This window comes from Chenopodium album, chromosome 15, assembly GCF_948465745.1.
Source record: "Chenopodium album chromosome 15, dcCheAlbu1.1, whole genome shotgun sequence".
Taxonomy (NCBI): domain Eukaryota; kingdom Viridiplantae; phylum Streptophyta; class Magnoliopsida; order Caryophyllales; family Amaranthaceae; genus Chenopodium; species Chenopodium album.
Window position 1 is genome coordinate 19,456,407 of NC_137848.1, and position 17,052 is coordinate 19,473,458.

The 17,052-nt window shown below is 36.2% G+C and overlaps 1 protein-coding gene and 1 pseudogene across 1 annotated transcript; both read left to right on the plus strand.

Moving 5' to 3' along the window:
- The first annotated feature begins 3,644 nt into the window (after positions 1 to 3,644).
- On the plus strand, positions 3,645 to 5,205 carry LOC145580943 (uncharacterized; annotated as a pseudogene).
- Positions 5,206 to 10,107: 4,902 nt separating this feature from the next.
- On the plus strand, positions 10,108 to 16,390 carry LOC145582049 (kinetochore protein NDC80 homolog). The gene is made up of 5 exons (XM_081639081.1): positions 10,108 to 10,690; positions 11,271 to 11,873; positions 12,506 to 12,767; positions 15,342 to 15,488; positions 15,962 to 16,390. The coding sequence occupies exons 1-5, from the start codon at positions 10,173 to 10,175 to the stop codon at positions 16,178 to 16,180; spliced, it is 1,749 nt and encodes a 582-aa protein (XP_081495207.1). The 5' UTR covers positions 10,108 to 10,172; the 3' UTR covers positions 16,181 to 16,390.
- The last annotated feature ends 662 nt before the right edge of the window (positions 16,391 to 17,052 follow it).

Sequence of the window (17,052 nt, forward strand, 5' to 3'; positions counted from 1 at the left end):
CTTAATGCATATACAATGTACCGAGTAATTCCCGCGTATTATAAATGTATCCAATTCACACACACTGAACAATCATACAATTTGAAAAATCTTATCGAAACAATCTACAAGAGCGCACCTACAAATTCAGGTGTACAAAAATAAAAAAATTTTTTTGGGGGGGGGGGGGGGTTGCACTGCATGCGTTCCCACATTTAGTGTCTAAAATAAAAAAATATGGTAGTTTTAATGGGTTAATATATGTAGATTGATGATAATTCATCCCATCAACAACATTACATTAAATAAATCAGTTTTTTGAATCAATAATAATATTAGATTCTATTATTAATTAGTTGTTGGTGTGATGGTTATCGGGGCTGCACTTGGTAGGGAGGAACGAGTGTTTGATATCCCGCAACAACAGTTGAAAAAGAATTGAAACTTAACCACTCAGAATTAGCTCAAAACTAGTTAGGTCCCGTGTCATGCACGGTTATTTTAATTACCCCATATTTTCTTTTGACAAATTAATTTATTTATAGCACAAAATATAAAAATTGTTTAAAATATCTTGAACAAAATTGATGTACACATACATGAAATATTTTATCAACATCATATATTCTTAAAAAAACATTCCACCAAAATAACATCTTGAAAAAAAATTATATAATTCCTTATTATTTCGTAATTAATTGCGTATCAACATTAGAATGATAAATATTACTATTAATCCTTTATATAGTTGAAAAAACAAGCATCTTTTTTAAAACAATTTCCTTAAATAAAGTATAGTAAATAATTATTAATTATTAAAAAAAATAATATACTAAGGACACACCAGAAATTAGCACGTGTCATTGCCGGTGTGACTTTTAGTATATTATTAACGGATCTTTCTTATCTTTGTTAAGTCTTTTTTTAAATGGTATCTTTGTTAAGCCTGCAAATTTAAAATTTAATTTTCCTTATTTTTTCAAAACAAAGATTGTTTTTTTTAAAGGAAGATTGCATAATTATATATTTGCATAATTATATATACGATAAGAGCATCAATATTGGGGGGTTCTTAGGTGGTTCTTAAGGAGAGAGAAAAATTAAGAACTAGTTCTTAGGTGAGAAATGGGAGATTCTTATTTAGTAATTGGGCTTGGAGCTTCTGAAATAAGGAATAGCTTAGCTCTTACAAATAAGAACCAATGCTGAGTGGAATTAAAACGATATTTGATATAGTTGTAATATTTGCGTTTTGCATGGCTTGGCTTTCTTTTAATAAAGTTACAGCTAACTTTGGTTGAGGAGAATCTCTGCATCCCATGTGGGTCTATACACATGCATGCATGTATTCTCCACCAAATTACAACGGTTGTATTTGCATGATATTTTCATGCATTTTCTTTCCTTTTTTTTAGTTTTAACTTTTTACCAAAATTTATATTGTTAAAAAAAAATCACAATGTGTAATATGTTCAACGGTTACTTATTTTTTGCTCATATATAAAGGTAGACAACTTCATGAAATTTCACCAAAATCACCATACTCAATATGTTATTTTTTTTTCCTTGTGATAAACTCTATCAAACACATATTTCTCATTATGGATAAAAATAATCCAAATTATAGATTACCAAATTACTCAACAAATCAAAATTATCCAACAAATCCAAATTTCACAATAGACAATCAAAATTTTCAATATTATCCAAACCCTCATAATTACTCTAATAATCAAAATTACCCTAACTATCACAATTATCCTAATAATCCAAATTTTCCCACCCATCTAAATTACCCAACAAACTCAAATTTTCAAGTAAATCTAAATTTGCATCCATCTTTTAACTATTACCAAAACATGGGGAATAGTATGTCACCTTCATTTTTTGCTCCATACTCCACACAAAATTCTTCAAATTATTTTACAAATATGCTAAACAGTCCAAATTTACCAAATGCCGGGGATTCTCAAGGTGAAGATGGCGCTGATCATGGTGGTGAAGGTTCGGGGTCCGGTATTTCACTTAGTAACATTAACATTAATGCCATGGAATCTCAAGAAGAAAATGAAGTTGATAATGATCAATTAACACCAACACCTCAAATAATAAAGGGAGGAGGATATCTTGGAATAAAGCCCAAGATAAACTTTTAATTAGTGGGTGGCTCAATTATGTGCCTGATAAGATACATGGTACAAATCAAACTAGTGAAGCATTTTTGACTAAGATAGTAAACTACTACAACAAACATCGCAACGGGGGAAGGCCAAGAGAACTTTAACAACTCAAGAGTCGTTGGCAAAAAATACGTCCCGCGGTCGCAAAATATGCAGCATGTGTTAATCAATGCAAACAACGGAAAAGCGGTGAGTGTACTTTAGATGTCACTAATGAAGCTAATGCAATTTATTTTTCTGATATGAAGGAAGATTTTAAGTTTGACTTTGCATATGAAAGCTTAAAAAACCAACCTAAATTTATGAATGCATTTGTCTGCACCACTAATTCTTCAACACCCTTATTTGATCCTCCAAATTATCAAACTAAAAGTACTATCAATCAATCTGGAGGTAGTGAGGGGAGTGAGAAAAGATCAAGACTAGACGAAAGTGGAAAAATTTCTTCATCATCTGGAGAAAGAACACCACAAAGTGCTAACCCCCTAACACGACCAGGGGGTCAAAAGCAAGCAAAAAGGAAACTAAAAATGAAGGTAACTGATGGTATTGATCCTTTGCAAGAAAAACTTGCAAGTATGCAACATTCAAATGTAGAAACTGCAAAGATGACGAAGGACTTTGTTGAAGTTGAACGAATTAGAGAAGAAAGAAAAAAACAAGCCCAAATTTTGAAAGAAAGAGAACTAAAATATCAATTACTACAAGCGTTACTAAGTCAAGATAATTTATCAGAGGAAGATGAAGCTCGTAAAAATAAGTTATGGAACGAATTAATGACCATATGATGGCATTAAATATCATCGCTAATTCAATGTAATCGTAGATCACTGGTGATTGTTATGTTAAATTAGTTACCACTAGTGGATGTATTAGTTTAACTCTTAATCTTGTAGGTTGACATTGTATTGCAAAAAATAATGTATTAGCTACTATTATCTTGTTGTGACATTGTATTGTCTTTGTCATATCACCTTTTGCAGGTGATTTATTAATGCAGTCTGTGAACTCTTTCGATGACATGAATAGTATTATACAAACCTAATATGACTGTGGTGTGACATTGAATGGTGTGTCAAGTATCTTTCATGGCAGATCAATTATTTACAACCATTTTATACTTTTCAAATTTATGTAACACCATCTTCTTGTACATCAATGTTGTCACAACATACAATATAATCTATTCTCAAAATAATTATGCCTTCTAGTTCAAGTTCAAGCTCTAGGAGCTCGAATTCTAAAAATCCAAACCCTAGTTCACAAGTTCGACAAATGGTTCGTAATTGGGTCATGGCAATGCCACTTCGCAATGAAATTGTAGCTAAAACAGTTACTGAGCTCACTAGAAGGGGTTTAACTTCTCGAAGGCAAAGGAAGAACCGTTCTCCCAATCGACCAAGAGATCGTGTTGCTGGTCACAATAATCGCTTGTTCTTTGATTATTTTGCTGAGAATCCTGTATATACTGATGATTAATTTCGATGAAGGTTAAGAATGAGAAGGTCATTATTTCTTCATATAGTTGACAGAGTCCAACAACGTGATCCATGGTTTCAACAAAAATATGATGCAGTTGGTAAGCCCGATTTTTCACCATTACAAAAATGCACTGCAGCTATGAGATTGTTGGCATATGGAGTAGCAGCTGACCAAATAGATGAGTATGTTAGAATTAGTGAGAAAAGCTCACTCAATGCCTTACGTAGATTTATTGACGTTATAATTGCCGAGTTTCAAGACGTGTATTTGAGAAAGCCAAATCAAGATGACTTACAAAGGCTACTGCACATTGGAGAGGTGCGTGGATTCTCAAGCATGTTGGGAAGTATAGATTGCATGCATTGGGAATGGAAAAATTGTCCTACTGCTTGGCAAGGACAATTTCAAGGCCGAGATGGTAAGCTACAATCATATTAGAAGCAGTTGCATCAGCAGATTTATGGATATGGTATGTTTTTTTTGGAGTTCCGAGCTCATCAAACGACATTAATGTACTAAATCCTTCACCAGTTTTTAACGATATATTTGAAGGACGAGCACCACCAGTGAATTTTGTAGTAAATGGTCACGAATACAATATGGAATATTACCTAGCAGATGGTGTATATCCATATTAGGCAGCTTTTGTACAAGCATATCGACTTCCTCAAGGTCCAAAGGCAAAATTGTTTTCACAACGCCAAGAGTCGGTGCGAAAAGATGTTGAGCGTGCTTTTAGAGTTCTCCAGGCAAGATTTGATATTATTCAAAACCCGGCACTAATATGGGAAATAGAAGTTGTGCAAAAAATAATGATAGCTTGTATTATATTGCATAACATGATTGTTGAAGATGAACGACAAGGTTACCTTCACAACGAAGAATATGGAGATTTTAGCCAGTTTGATCAAGCACAAGATGATGGTGACTCACCAAATAATTATAATATACGCTGGCATGTCGATATGCAATCATACCTAAGGAATAGAATGAGAGTTCGAAATAGGGAAACATATAATCAACCGCGAGACGACTTGACGGAACATATTTGGGATCGGTTTGGTCATGGTGGTGATGAGTAAAATGTATTTTTATTCCCTTTACTTTTAAACTTTTATATGTATTTCTTTGTTCTGGTTTATTGCGTACGTATCTTATTTTTCCAATTGTTAAGGTGTTGTTGTATGCAAAAATTCTTATCTCTATTTTTTAGCATTAATGGCTTTTTTTATATGCAATCACTGTTGCGATTTGGGTTCTTTTGTCTTCTGGTCTTGCCCCTTACAATGATTCTACTCTTGCAGATTTGCAAGCTAAGCACCCTTCCTTTCTGACTCCTATCTTACCAGATATTCCCGTTGATCAGCACCTTATTGCTACTCCTACTGTTGTTTTGGATCAGATTAGGGGTTTTTCGCAAGGTACGTCATGTGGTAGAGACAGCTTGCGTGATCAACACCTTATAGATTGCTTGAGTGGAGCTGCGATTGCTATTTCGGATGAGTTGGTGGACTCTATTACGCAGGTGGTTAATCTTTTTCTCGCTGGGAAAATGTCCTGCTGAGTTGGGAGAATACATTGCTAGTGCTCCTCTTACGCTACTTGTTAAGCCTGGTGGTGGTATTTGTCCTATTTCTATGGGTATCGTTTGGAGGCGTCTGGTTTCAAAGGTTGGGGCTGCTTTAATTGGTCTGCGTTTGGGAAGCTATCTAGGAGGTCTTCAGTTTGATGTTGGGGTGCCGGAAGGTGTGAGGCTATTCTTCATGCTGTTAATCGTTTGGTTGAGGCACGTGGTGGTGATGTTGGCCTCTCTATGTTGTTGGTGGATTTCAAGAATGCCTTTAATTTGGTTGACCGTTCGGCTTTGTTACGTGAGGTTCTCTCCGTTGTCCAGCTCTCTCGCGATGGGTTGAACTCTGTTACTCTATTCCGGCCAGGCTGATTTACGGGGAGCGTACCTTATGGTCATGTTAGGGAGTGCAACAGGGTGATCCTCAAGGCCCTTTGCTTTTTGCTTTGGGTCTTCATCCGTTGGTGTGTCAAATCAGGGATTCTTTTGACTTATGTTTGCAGGCTTGGTATTTAGATGACGACACTATTATTGGTGACACCTTAGTGGTAGGAAAGGTTTTGGATTTTATTTTGTTGGAGGGACCTCGTCTCGGCCTCCATGTTAATGTTGAGAAAACGGAAGTTTTCGGGCCCTCAGAGGATCCTCTTAGCCATCTCGTAGGTGTCTTTTCTCCAGATATTGGTCGTCCTGTGCATGGTGTTGTAAGGAGGGTGTTCCCATCGTAGGGGATCCTTCTCCTTATATTCCCATGACCCTTTAAAAGCCTAGAACTTTACACTTGTTAGGGTGTATTAGGATTTGAATTCATGACTATTTGGGGAACCTTGAATTAGAGTTGATCCTATCATTATGCTTTTTTGTAAGAAACTAGTAAGGAGTCGCCAATGAGTTTTAGGAAAACTCATAAACCTCGTTCATGCCTTTCTCCCAAGTAGAGTTCAAGGGATATTTAGCACGAATCGTAAGTTTACCCATGCCCAAATTGGTCTACTTGTACCAAAAATGAGTTCGGAAGCGAGGGTACTAAAATAACGTTCCCTTTAGGGGGGAATCATTATTCTAGCCCTAGTGCGGCTCTACTAGCTCTTCCTTTTTTCACAATTTCATTACCAAACAATATATGCAACGTGATGCCTAAAAACTAAGTTAGTTGATTTTATTTACAAGTATTAATCACGTAGGAATTACATTGCAAAAGTCGTTATTCTTTATTTAACTAATATTCGTGAAAAGAACAATAAATAAACAATATTCTCCTTGTCTGAAGTGATCAAACAACAATTAATTATTCAATTCTATTCTTTATTTAACGCAAGATACTATGTGAAATTAATTAATTAAAAGTTTGTTTAAGGTGATCAAACAACACTAATTAATCAATTAAAGGTTGTTTAAACAAGAAAAGAAAAGATGATTGATCTAAATGCTCAGGAATTTACCACTTTTCCTTGCTAGATCTTCGTTTAGAACACTTATGGACTCCTTGTTTGGGAACCTCCACTATAATAATAAGTAATAAAGGGGGTGAGTGTTTAGGACAAGAGGGTTGATAGTACACAAGTTCACAAAGTTTCTGCCAGAATTTCGGGTTAATTTCTGTCTGTCTAAGCCTCGTATTAAGCCTCTATTTATAGGGAATGGGTGCGTTTAGGGTTTTGAGTGTTCTGTCGCAGCAGGTGTCGTGCGCATCTGAATGGGCTGCGCGCGCCTGCTCAGCGCAAGTTATTCAGGTGCAGGCAGCGCAACGAAACGTCTTTCGCACGGTATTATGGTAAGATTCGATTTTATATTTTTAAAAATTCTGAATCTTCCGCGAGCGCATCACTAGAGGCTGTGCTGGGCGTTGCGCTCAACCTCGTGAGTTACGCGCGCCAGACCAAAGCGACTCTTTGAGATAAGAGCGGATTTTTCTGCGGCAGCTTTTATTTTTAACTTAGGCACCTCTAAGTCCGTCAAAATTAGGTTTAGACTTCGGGTTTAAGCCTAATTTCTGATCGGGCTTAGTTAATTGGACTTTAATTCCTTTTTTTTTTCATAGGCTATGTATTTTGTATTTTTGTGGCTCAATCAGTTGTCCATAAGTATTCTTCACATTGATCCAACACAAAGATGGTTTTAATTATCGTCATAGCACTTCCATAAGTATTTTGTATTCTTGTGTTGATGGATGCTGTTGCTAAGCTCGATGATCCCCAATGTGAGTTGTTGCTTCTTCGTGCGTGTACTGGGGTTTCAAAACTCTACTTTGCTATGCGCATTTGTCCTCCTCGTCTTTTTGAAACGACACACATTTCTTTTGATGTGGCCTTTTGAGCTTCTTTGGAGCGCATTATAACTGCTTCGGGGCCTGGTTTTGGTGATTGGTAATGGCGACTTGCCACCTTACCTTTTGCTTATGGTGGTTTGGGTGTCTATTCGGCGGGTGATGTTCGGTATTATGCTTTCCTTGCGTCGCGTCTGTAGTCTTATGGTCTTCAAGCTACGCTTCTTCGCAATTCTGGTATTGTTGGTCCAAGACCGGCCTTCGATGGTGCTTTTAGTCTTTTTAATAAGATTGTAGAGACTGACCTTACGAGTAACCCTAGTGAGATCGTTGCCCCCAAACTCATGAAAAAACTGGCAGATATATATTTCACAAAGGTCACTGCATCTACGGATTCCACTTTCTTCACGTCAGGTTGCCTTATGGAAGTTCCAACAGGGGGATCACACTTCGGCCTGGTTACGACGGTCCCGATATCAAGTTTGGGTCAGACTATGAATGATTAGACTTACCGTTGTGTTCTTTGCTACCGGTTGGGTGTTCCTTTGTTCTCCGTTTCAACACCGTGTTTTTGTTTGCTCAAGGGTTTTTGATGGGGATATTTATGGGGATCATGCAGTGTCTTGTGTTGGGATGGTGGGTATTAAATATCGGCACAACGTTGTTCGTGACACCCTTGTTGATATTTGTTTTCGGTCTGGGATTTCTGCAAGAAAGGAGGTTAACGTTGGGTTGTTTAGAGGGAACGACGGGGCTCTTCGACCAGCAGATGTGTTGCTTTATTCCTGGGATAGAGGCCTTGATGTATGTGTTGACTTGACGGGGTCTTCACCTTTGACACAATATGGGTTGTCTGACTTCGTTCCTGGTCGTGTTGTGTCGGCGGCGGTTTAGTGGAAGCGGGACAAGTATGGGGCGCGTTGCAGGGCTATTTGCTATGGTTTTCTTCCTTTCTCCTTTTCTTCGTTGGGGGAATTAGAGAAGGATGCTATTACGTTGCTGAAGCAGGTTCAGGTGTTCGCTAAGACTCAGGATATTGGTGCTCGTGCAGCTGCTCACATCTTCAACAGGATCGGATTCGCTATAGCTAGAGGGGTGGGAGCCCCTATTGTATCTCGGTTCCCCATGAATTTCTTGTAAATTGATTGACTTTGTAGGTTTTTGTTATAATAATAATAATAATAATAATAATAATAATAATAATAATAATTCTTTTTTAAAAAAAGTGTTGGAGAAATAAAGTAATGATGGAGCAATTATTAAAAGTAAGAGAGAGAAAGAAGAGAGAGATTAAGATATAGTGTTACTCCCTCCGTTTTTAAATACTTGCTCCACTTTTCTTTTCCGGCCGTTTTCAAATACTTGCTCCATTTCTATATTTGGAAAGCTTTTACAATATTTAATTAATTTCTCTCACCAAGTGGATCCAACAATATTAATTTCATATTCTTTCCATAACTTTTGGGTTTTTACAATTTTTTATTCTTCCACCAACCCCACTACCTCCATATTTTATTACTTTCTCCAATTTCTCCTAAAACTCCGGGCATGGAGAAATGGAACAAGTATTTAAAAACGGAGGGAGTAAGAACTAGTGCATTTCTTAGGTTACATTGAGGGTAACTCTTAATTAGAATTCTTGATGATGTGGAATAAGACAGAGAATAAGAACTACATTTTAAGAACTAGTGCATTATTGATGCTCTAAGATTTATATAGCTATTGATTAATATATGCAAAATATTTGTTTCTTTAATTAAATTTTTATTATATTTTTAAAAAATATACTAAGGACACACCAAAAGATGACACGTATCATGGCTGGTGTGTCTTTTAGCATATAGAAACTAGGTTAGTTCCCGTGCCATGCACGATAATTTTCAATAACCATTATTAGACTATCATCGTAATTAGTTTTTTATAAACAAAAAATTTCTAAAAAATTGGTTGACAATTTTTTTTAAATAAAAAAAAAAGATTACGACATTTATGTTAGATATAAAATGATGTTAAAAATGATCAAAATTATGTTAATAATTTTTTTATAGCTATATAAATATTTGTGTAAAAGATATGTCAAATTATTTTTTAATTTTAGTAATTATATTGTATATGGTTAGGGAAGTATTTTTTGTATATACGATTTGTTTCTTTAATAGAACTATTTAAAAAAAAAATAAAAAAAAAACACTAAGAACACATCCGAAGATGACACGTGTCATTTATGGTGTGTATTTTAATATATAGTTATTGATTGATGATTATTGATTGATTGATTGATTGATTCAGATTAACCCAAAAGATGAAATGGGTTAAAAAAAAATTAAATTCCACTGAAAGAAGAAAAAAGAGTATTATGGGCCTATCTGTTGAGCTTAATTTCACTTCAATTCAGCTCCAATCATTTTAGTTCAGTGTGATTCAGTTCCTAATTTTCTTTTCTTATAAACAATTCATTTCACATCAATTCACTTAAACCCCAATCATTTCACTTTAGTAAATCAAACAAACCCTATGTTGTAATTGTATAATTCAAATTGGTATATTCCCTCCTACCCTCCCCTATCATTTCAACCCTCCATAACACACCGTTACAACTTTATAAACTCAAAACTTCAAAATTCATTTCATCTCATCCCATCCACTCCCCCCACCACTAAGCCCTAATTCCCCTCCCCACACACTCCACCGGAAAATGAAGCCAAGGGGCGCCGCAACACGGCTACCGTTATCAGACCGCGAATCCCTCCGGCCACCAGCAACCCCTCAATTCGGCGGCGGAGGCCGTGATTCCGACGCCAGCCTCTGCAGCAGCCGCCCTTCATCTTCCTCCTTCGGCATCGCCGCAACCAGCAGACACCCCACCGACAAACAATCAATGGTGCGATCCATCAACGCCTACCTCGCTTCTCATGGCGTCTCACTTTCTCTCTCCTTCAAACCTCTTCCTTCCGCCAAAGACGTCACTGAAGTGCTGCGTTTTCTCCTCTCTCGCCTCGATTTCCCCTGCAATTCCGGCGCTGCTAAGAGGAGTCTTGAGGATGAGCTTTTTCTGATCCTGAAATGTCTGAATTGCCCTCATAAGATCAACAAATCTGCGCTTCGTGCCCCTGCTGCTCCTCACGCTTTTCCTCAGATGCTTGCTGTTATTCATTGGCTTGTTCAGCTTGCTGATTATACTGATCATCTTGCTTCCGATGAGAATACCGGCAGGTTTATTTTGCTAAATTGATTAATAATTTTAGTTTATAGTAGTGTTATTGTTCGGAATGTTATTACTCTCTCTGTCCGGAATTAATAGTCACGTCGATAGTGTATCTAGAACTACGAACAATCCATGTGATAATCAACTCTTGATAGAGGGACTGAAGTTTTTGTTTTTGTGAATAGTTGTAGAAATTGAACTTCTTTGCTGTTGAAAGGATAGATAACTTGTTGCATTTAGTCCAATTAGACTAGTTTAAGTTGTGGAGGAGTATGCTTTAAATATGATCAGGTCTGTGGTACGATTTGGTGTTGTTTCAGTAGGCGTTCAATTGGGTTTGCAATTTATTTTCATGAAATTGTAATGTTATTTTGTTTGGGTTGTTATTTTTTGCTCTGTTTGGAATTAATAGTCACATTGATAATGTATATGAAACTAGCATTCTCATGATTAATTCCGGATGTAGGGTGTATTACTTTTCTTGCATTTATGAAGAAATTGTAGTTCTTTGCCATTTCAAAAACAAGTTGCATTTAGTATGATTTTTCAAAGATGATCATATCGTAACTTGTTTTATAATTGCAACAGGTTTTCATTTATGAAGGATGCTCTCATGGCTTATTATGTGAATAGTTATTTACCGTATATGAGGGGTGATGATGAGGCTGTTGAGGTATTGGATAAAGAGTTTTCAGAGAAGATGGAGAGGGAGAAGGAGTTGTTGGCGAGTAATTTGAAGTCGTTAGATGACGAAGTACAGAAGTTAGAGTCAGAGCTGGAAGGATTGAAATCCAAACCTTCTGAGAGGGAGATGTATGAGAATCAAAGCAAGGATCTTAAAGGTGACTTGAGGAAGTTTGAGGAGTTTATTGCTCAAGTTCGGGATGGAAATTCTATCACCCAGAAGGCGTTGGAGGAGAAGGAAATGGAGTTGGCTGCTAAAGAGGAGGAGATCAAGAGGACACGGGAGGAAAATGAAGAGCTTCAGAAAAGGGTTGATGCTCAAAAGTTTAACTTGAGGGATGCTGAGAGGATGAAAAGGGAGTTGCAGGCTGTGGAGAGGGAGATTAGTGAGGCTGAGGCCAGCAGAAGCTCTTGGGAGGAGAAGTCTTGGGATATTCATGCAACTATTGTGCAGAAGCACAAAGAACTTGAGGCCCTTTCCGTTGAGTGCAACCAGACTCTAAGAAGGTATGTTTTTCCGTTTTTTATATATATTTTGGTATTGGGTTGGCTTGCTGGTTACTTTCAGGTTTGGGAAGAGCTTAGATGCATGACTGCATGAGTACGATCAGCACTTTTAGATTTGGGTATTTAAACTTGGTGTGAAGGAACTGATTTCAGTAATTTTTGAAATCATCAGATTTACATGCTTTTCCATCTGTGGAATCATTTGGTTGCTGTCACATCAATGCAATTAGCTCTTATAAACCTGCAATATTTTTTTAAACAGAGTGGTCTTTGAATTTGCAAAGTTTTTTTCTGGTATTTCTGGCTACTGTTTACTTTGATGATTTGAGTCCATGAAGCCAGGGATTCTTATGAGTTAAGAGAGAAATTTATACTTTCCTTCTGTATCTTATGAAAATTATGTTTATGGTGAATTGGTGATCAGTTGGGTATAGCCAGATTAGAAAATTAGTCTTTTATGTTCAGGAAATCAATGGTTCCAGGATTGGTGACTGGTTATTTATTGATCCTTTCTCTGAAGTTAATTCCTTCAAGAGAAGAGATCTGTTTGATTATGGAAATCGGTTTTTGTATTGGAATTGAATTTGGATGATATTACTTGTCTTTAATTATGTGAGTTTTTTGCACTGCAGACTTAAGCCTGCAATCACTAAGCATGGAGGTGATTTTCAGTATGTGTTGAATGCTAATGGGTCTACTCCTGCTGAAGTGTTGGGCTTAAACTACAAATCTACACTTAAGCCTGCAATCAGAGCGTGTGCTGATGAGATTAAGAAAAGTACTACTGCCAAGTTGGAGGAGTTTATCGCCCTTCAACAACAATCTAAAGAATTGAGCTACAGGATTGAAGCAAAGAGAAATCGTCTTGCAGCACTTCAGTTGCACATTGATGAAGTAAGTAATCATGATTTATTTTAAAAGAGCTTCTGGAAATTGAAAATTCTATGTCCAAAGAGAGATTTTAAATTGTTCATCTTACTTTGAAATGAAAAATAATGACATTATCTAATTTCCTAAATAGATAGTTTTAGACACTCCCACACACTAAAATAATCTAATTTCCTAGAAAGCTAGTTTTGGACAATTCTGTTTATTTTTTATTTATTTATTTTTTAACTATTCTCTCGATACGACCTTCCTCTACGTGTCAAACAATCTCCCTCAAGTTTTTTGAGATGTAGACTGATTTGATTTTCTTGGTTCTGAAGAATGGATGAATGTTACCTAGCACAACGGCCAACAAAAGAATCGTGCCGAAATATGTAGGTGATAAACAGATGAGAGTGTTACCAAAACCCTCCAACATTGAGATACTAAATAATCCATTAACAGATGAGAGAAAACAAAATTTACGGATTTAAGAATGACTATTATTATGAAAACAATTAACAAGGTCCTTAATCTAACTGATAAATGATGATAACTAGATGGCTGCCCCAAGAAGCCACAATTATGAAGGCTCGGATTTTCAGAGATGAATACATGAAAGTGAGAGATAGAAAAGAACAAAGGATAATGCTACTAAATGCAGTTCCACATTGCATCCCTGTGTTGATGTGTTCTGGTTTTAAGTTACTGTATCTTGCTTAAGAAAATTTGAGAAATGCTTTTAGTGAAAATTAGAAAGATCTGGTATACCTCCTCTTAGTAAATTCTCTTTTAAGGGTATATAAGGGCTATTTTAAACTCCATTCTTCTGTTTGGAGATTATGCCGGGGTGTGATCAGATTCACATCCTATTCTGATGTCCTTGGGATAGGATTGTTGCATAAAATTTTGATTATTGAAGCTAAGCGTATAATCTGAATTATATTTGGGATCATTTGCAACCTGATTTCCATCCTTCCAACCTCTTGATGACCCATTCTCCTCAAGTCCCTAGTGGAATAGTGCACTCTTAGGTGACGTTTGGTTAGTGTATTTTTTAGATTGGAGACGGATTCGATTAAACCGATACCATTTTCGTGTGTTTGGTTTGAAGGCATGGTAACAATTACCATTACCTAAGGGTAATGGTTACCCCTCATTTGTTACCTCTCAAAAACTTGGGGTAACAAATACCCTTACCCTCCTCTTAACAAATACCTTTTCCATGGTTAAACCAAACAAATGAAAAGGTCATAGCTAAATGATTCCTTTCCCCCCTCTTATTTGTTTCCTTTTCACTCCGTTTCCATTTTCCGAACCAAACACTCCCTTAATAGATACGAAGTATTAGACAAAAGGCATGAAAAGGTAGAATATATGGTATACACATCAATAGCTGTAGGTGAGAAAGGAGCTGAGAACACTAAGCGCTGACATAGAAAATGAAGATGTGCCATCATGCCATGTACAGACAACTCACTGATGAAATGCTCAAACTCTTCTATGTTACTGAAAGGAATGAAGATTTCTTGCATGCCTTAACTGCAAATTCTCATAGAAATTTCCAACTGTATGTCAACTGTTAAACTAGTCAACAATACTGACTACAGAGGGATTTCCAAGTTTTTAATTTGGAAAGATTGGTTTTAACTACCTTTCATTATATGAAAACTTGATATTTTTGTAAAAAAAAAAAAAAGGAAAACTTGATAAACTTTCTTAAATTCTACATTGTTAATTTCTACCTTTCATGTCTCTCATTTATTGGATTTGCTATCCAAAAGTGAGATTTCTCCAGATCAATGTATTAAAAAGCTCTAGGTGCGCCTAAGGTGCGCCTCTTTAAAGTGAGGCGCACTGTACAAGCAGTTAAAAAAATTGGCAAAAATTTCTCCAGGTGCACCTCACTTGCGCCTAGTGCGCTTTTGGTGTGCCTCATGCGCCTAGGCTGCACCTAACCAAAAACGCCTCGCCCAGGCCAAGTTAAGCGCTTACCCTATTTCGCCTTGCGCCTCAGCACCTAGGCGCGCCTTAGGCACGCTTTTTCAAACACTGCTCCAGATGTTTGCTAACCGTGGCGAACATGTATTCATTTTTTTCTAAATATGCATGAGAGTACCTTCAATTCTTATACAAATCATGACATTAAATTTCAAATTTGAGATGAAGTTTATGCAAATTGTGGGTTTTCTTTTAATTTATTTTAAAGACACCCCATCAGCGATGCTGTTTGATCAGTTCATAAGTTATCTTCCTCATGCATCAACTCACTTTTGCTTGGGATATAATTGGCTCACCTTTTGTTATGATTGGCTCCTTACTATTTGTGCTATTGAATGATGAGTCGTTGGTTGACAATCATATATTCATATTCCTAGGGAATGATATAAAAGTGATAGGGAAAAAGGAGTAGTAGCCTATCAGGTTTTCAATTTGCTGTGACATTCACATTCATTAAGAGGCTGAAGATATATTCATGCATATCAGATAAAAAATTCTGTGTCACATTTCTTGTTTTAACTCTATGATTTTCATTTCCTTTTTCTCTTTATAATTAATACTGTGACGCTGATCTTCTGAAAAATGAATCTAACATTATAGAGGGAACGAGAGTTTGAAGTAATGAGGATTCAAATCGAGGAATACACATCCTGGTGTGGAAGTGAAGCTCAAAGGATTAAAGGAAAAATAGAGGCAGAGGAGCATAACCTTGAAATCATGGAACAAGAAGCAAATGACACCTTGAAGGTATGAATTCTTACAAATATTTTGAAGTTATTGATTAATATTGGTGATAGTGCTGTGAGATGTATGCTAAAAGGAGGCTATCAGATGTTTACTGTATATAAAGTGGTAAGGTGAAAGGTCCTTACTCAAACTTGGATACTAGTGTCAATTGTGGGTACATCCCACACATGTCCAAGTGTCGGAATTGGCTATTTTATGAAGGATGTCCACTTTTGTTTTAAAATGGAGTGTTGTTCATATCCATGTCAAAGTAATGAGAATCCAAGTGTTGGATTAGGTTAGGATACAAAGATTATCCGTGATTTTGGTACAAATTGGAGTATCAAAATCGTCCTTACCCATGTCAAAGTAGAAACTGTTTATATGAGGTGAAAATGAAGTGTCTGAATAACATAAGTTATCCGAAACCTGCTATTGATGTAATTTATTCATATTAAATACTGGCTTAATATCTATGTTATATGTCTGTGAAGGCTGCTGAGTTGAAGCTCCAGGAGGAAACAAGACAAAGCGAGAAAGAAATACAACTCTGTGCATATGAGCTATTTGCTTTGATTGATTCAGTTTCCAGGTGCAAGGAGTACACCGAAAAGAAAATTTCAGACATGAAAAGGGGTCTCTCTGAAACTGCCGAGATTATTTCTAATGTTTATAAGAACACTTTGCTCCCTGGCTTTAATACTGCCGTTTGAGCTACCAAACTGCAAAGTACTTTGTGTTGATTATGGCATCTCTTTAGAGAGATTATGTAAATTAATTAGAAGTAGATGTTCTGTAAATCACGCTTTTAGTTTTTATAAACTTACGTTGTCAAACTGTCAATCAGACGTGCTTCAGGGATATCGATGGAGTGTTTAATTCCTATCTTGTTATTTGTATTTTAAGTCCTGTACGCTTGAATATATTTGCTGCAACCACATTTACATCTTTTGCTTCTGGATTTTGTTTTCTTTGTTGCAGAAAATTCTTCAGTTTGATGGACATCATACTGTTATACAGATAGATAATTAAGGATTATGATACCAAAATATTTGGCATGTAGAGAGAGCCATAAAGGGGGTAGTGAAGTAGATGAGATTTGGTCTTAGATACCACCCCTAAAACTTTAATCAACCCATCCATTATGTCACTTTAATTGACACATATGTCAATATCTTTTTTTAACTTCCTTTCAGACTTTTACCCATCAAAAAGTTTTTTTTTTTTTTTTTTTTTTTTTTTTTTTTTTTTTTTTTTTGACATGCATGCCAGTTGCTAGTGTTAATCTTAAATCATTAATATCTGTCCTCCACAAGATTTGAACACGAAACCACTAATTCTAGATCTAAGTGTCTTATCACCAAGTTATGTGATTTTTTATGCAATCTTTTGAATACAAAATATTAATATGTAGCAAATGACAATACAAACAACAAATTCAATTACAAGAAAGTTAAATAATAAATTACAATGTACTCCCTCCGTCCCATTATTTCATGCCTATTTCTCTAAAAACACAGTTTTTAAGGAGAATGGTGGAAGTAGGAGAATATTCTATTGGAAAGATAAAAAGTAGAGAATATTG

Excerpts from the sequence above, each read along its gene's own strand:
- LOC145582049 (XM_081639081.1), top strand. The coding sequence starts at position 10,173 with ATGAAGCCAAGGGGCGCCGCAACACGGCTACCGTTATCAGACCGCGAA. Across the intron at positions 10,691-11,270 it reads TCCGATGAGAATACCGGCAG|GTTTTCATTTATGAAGGATG; the intron begins GTTTATTTTGCT and ends TAATTGCAACAG. Across the intron at positions 11,874-12,505 it reads TGCAACCAGACTCTAAGAAG|ACTTAAGCCTGCAATCACTA; the intron begins GTATGTTTTTCC and ends TTTGCACTGCAG.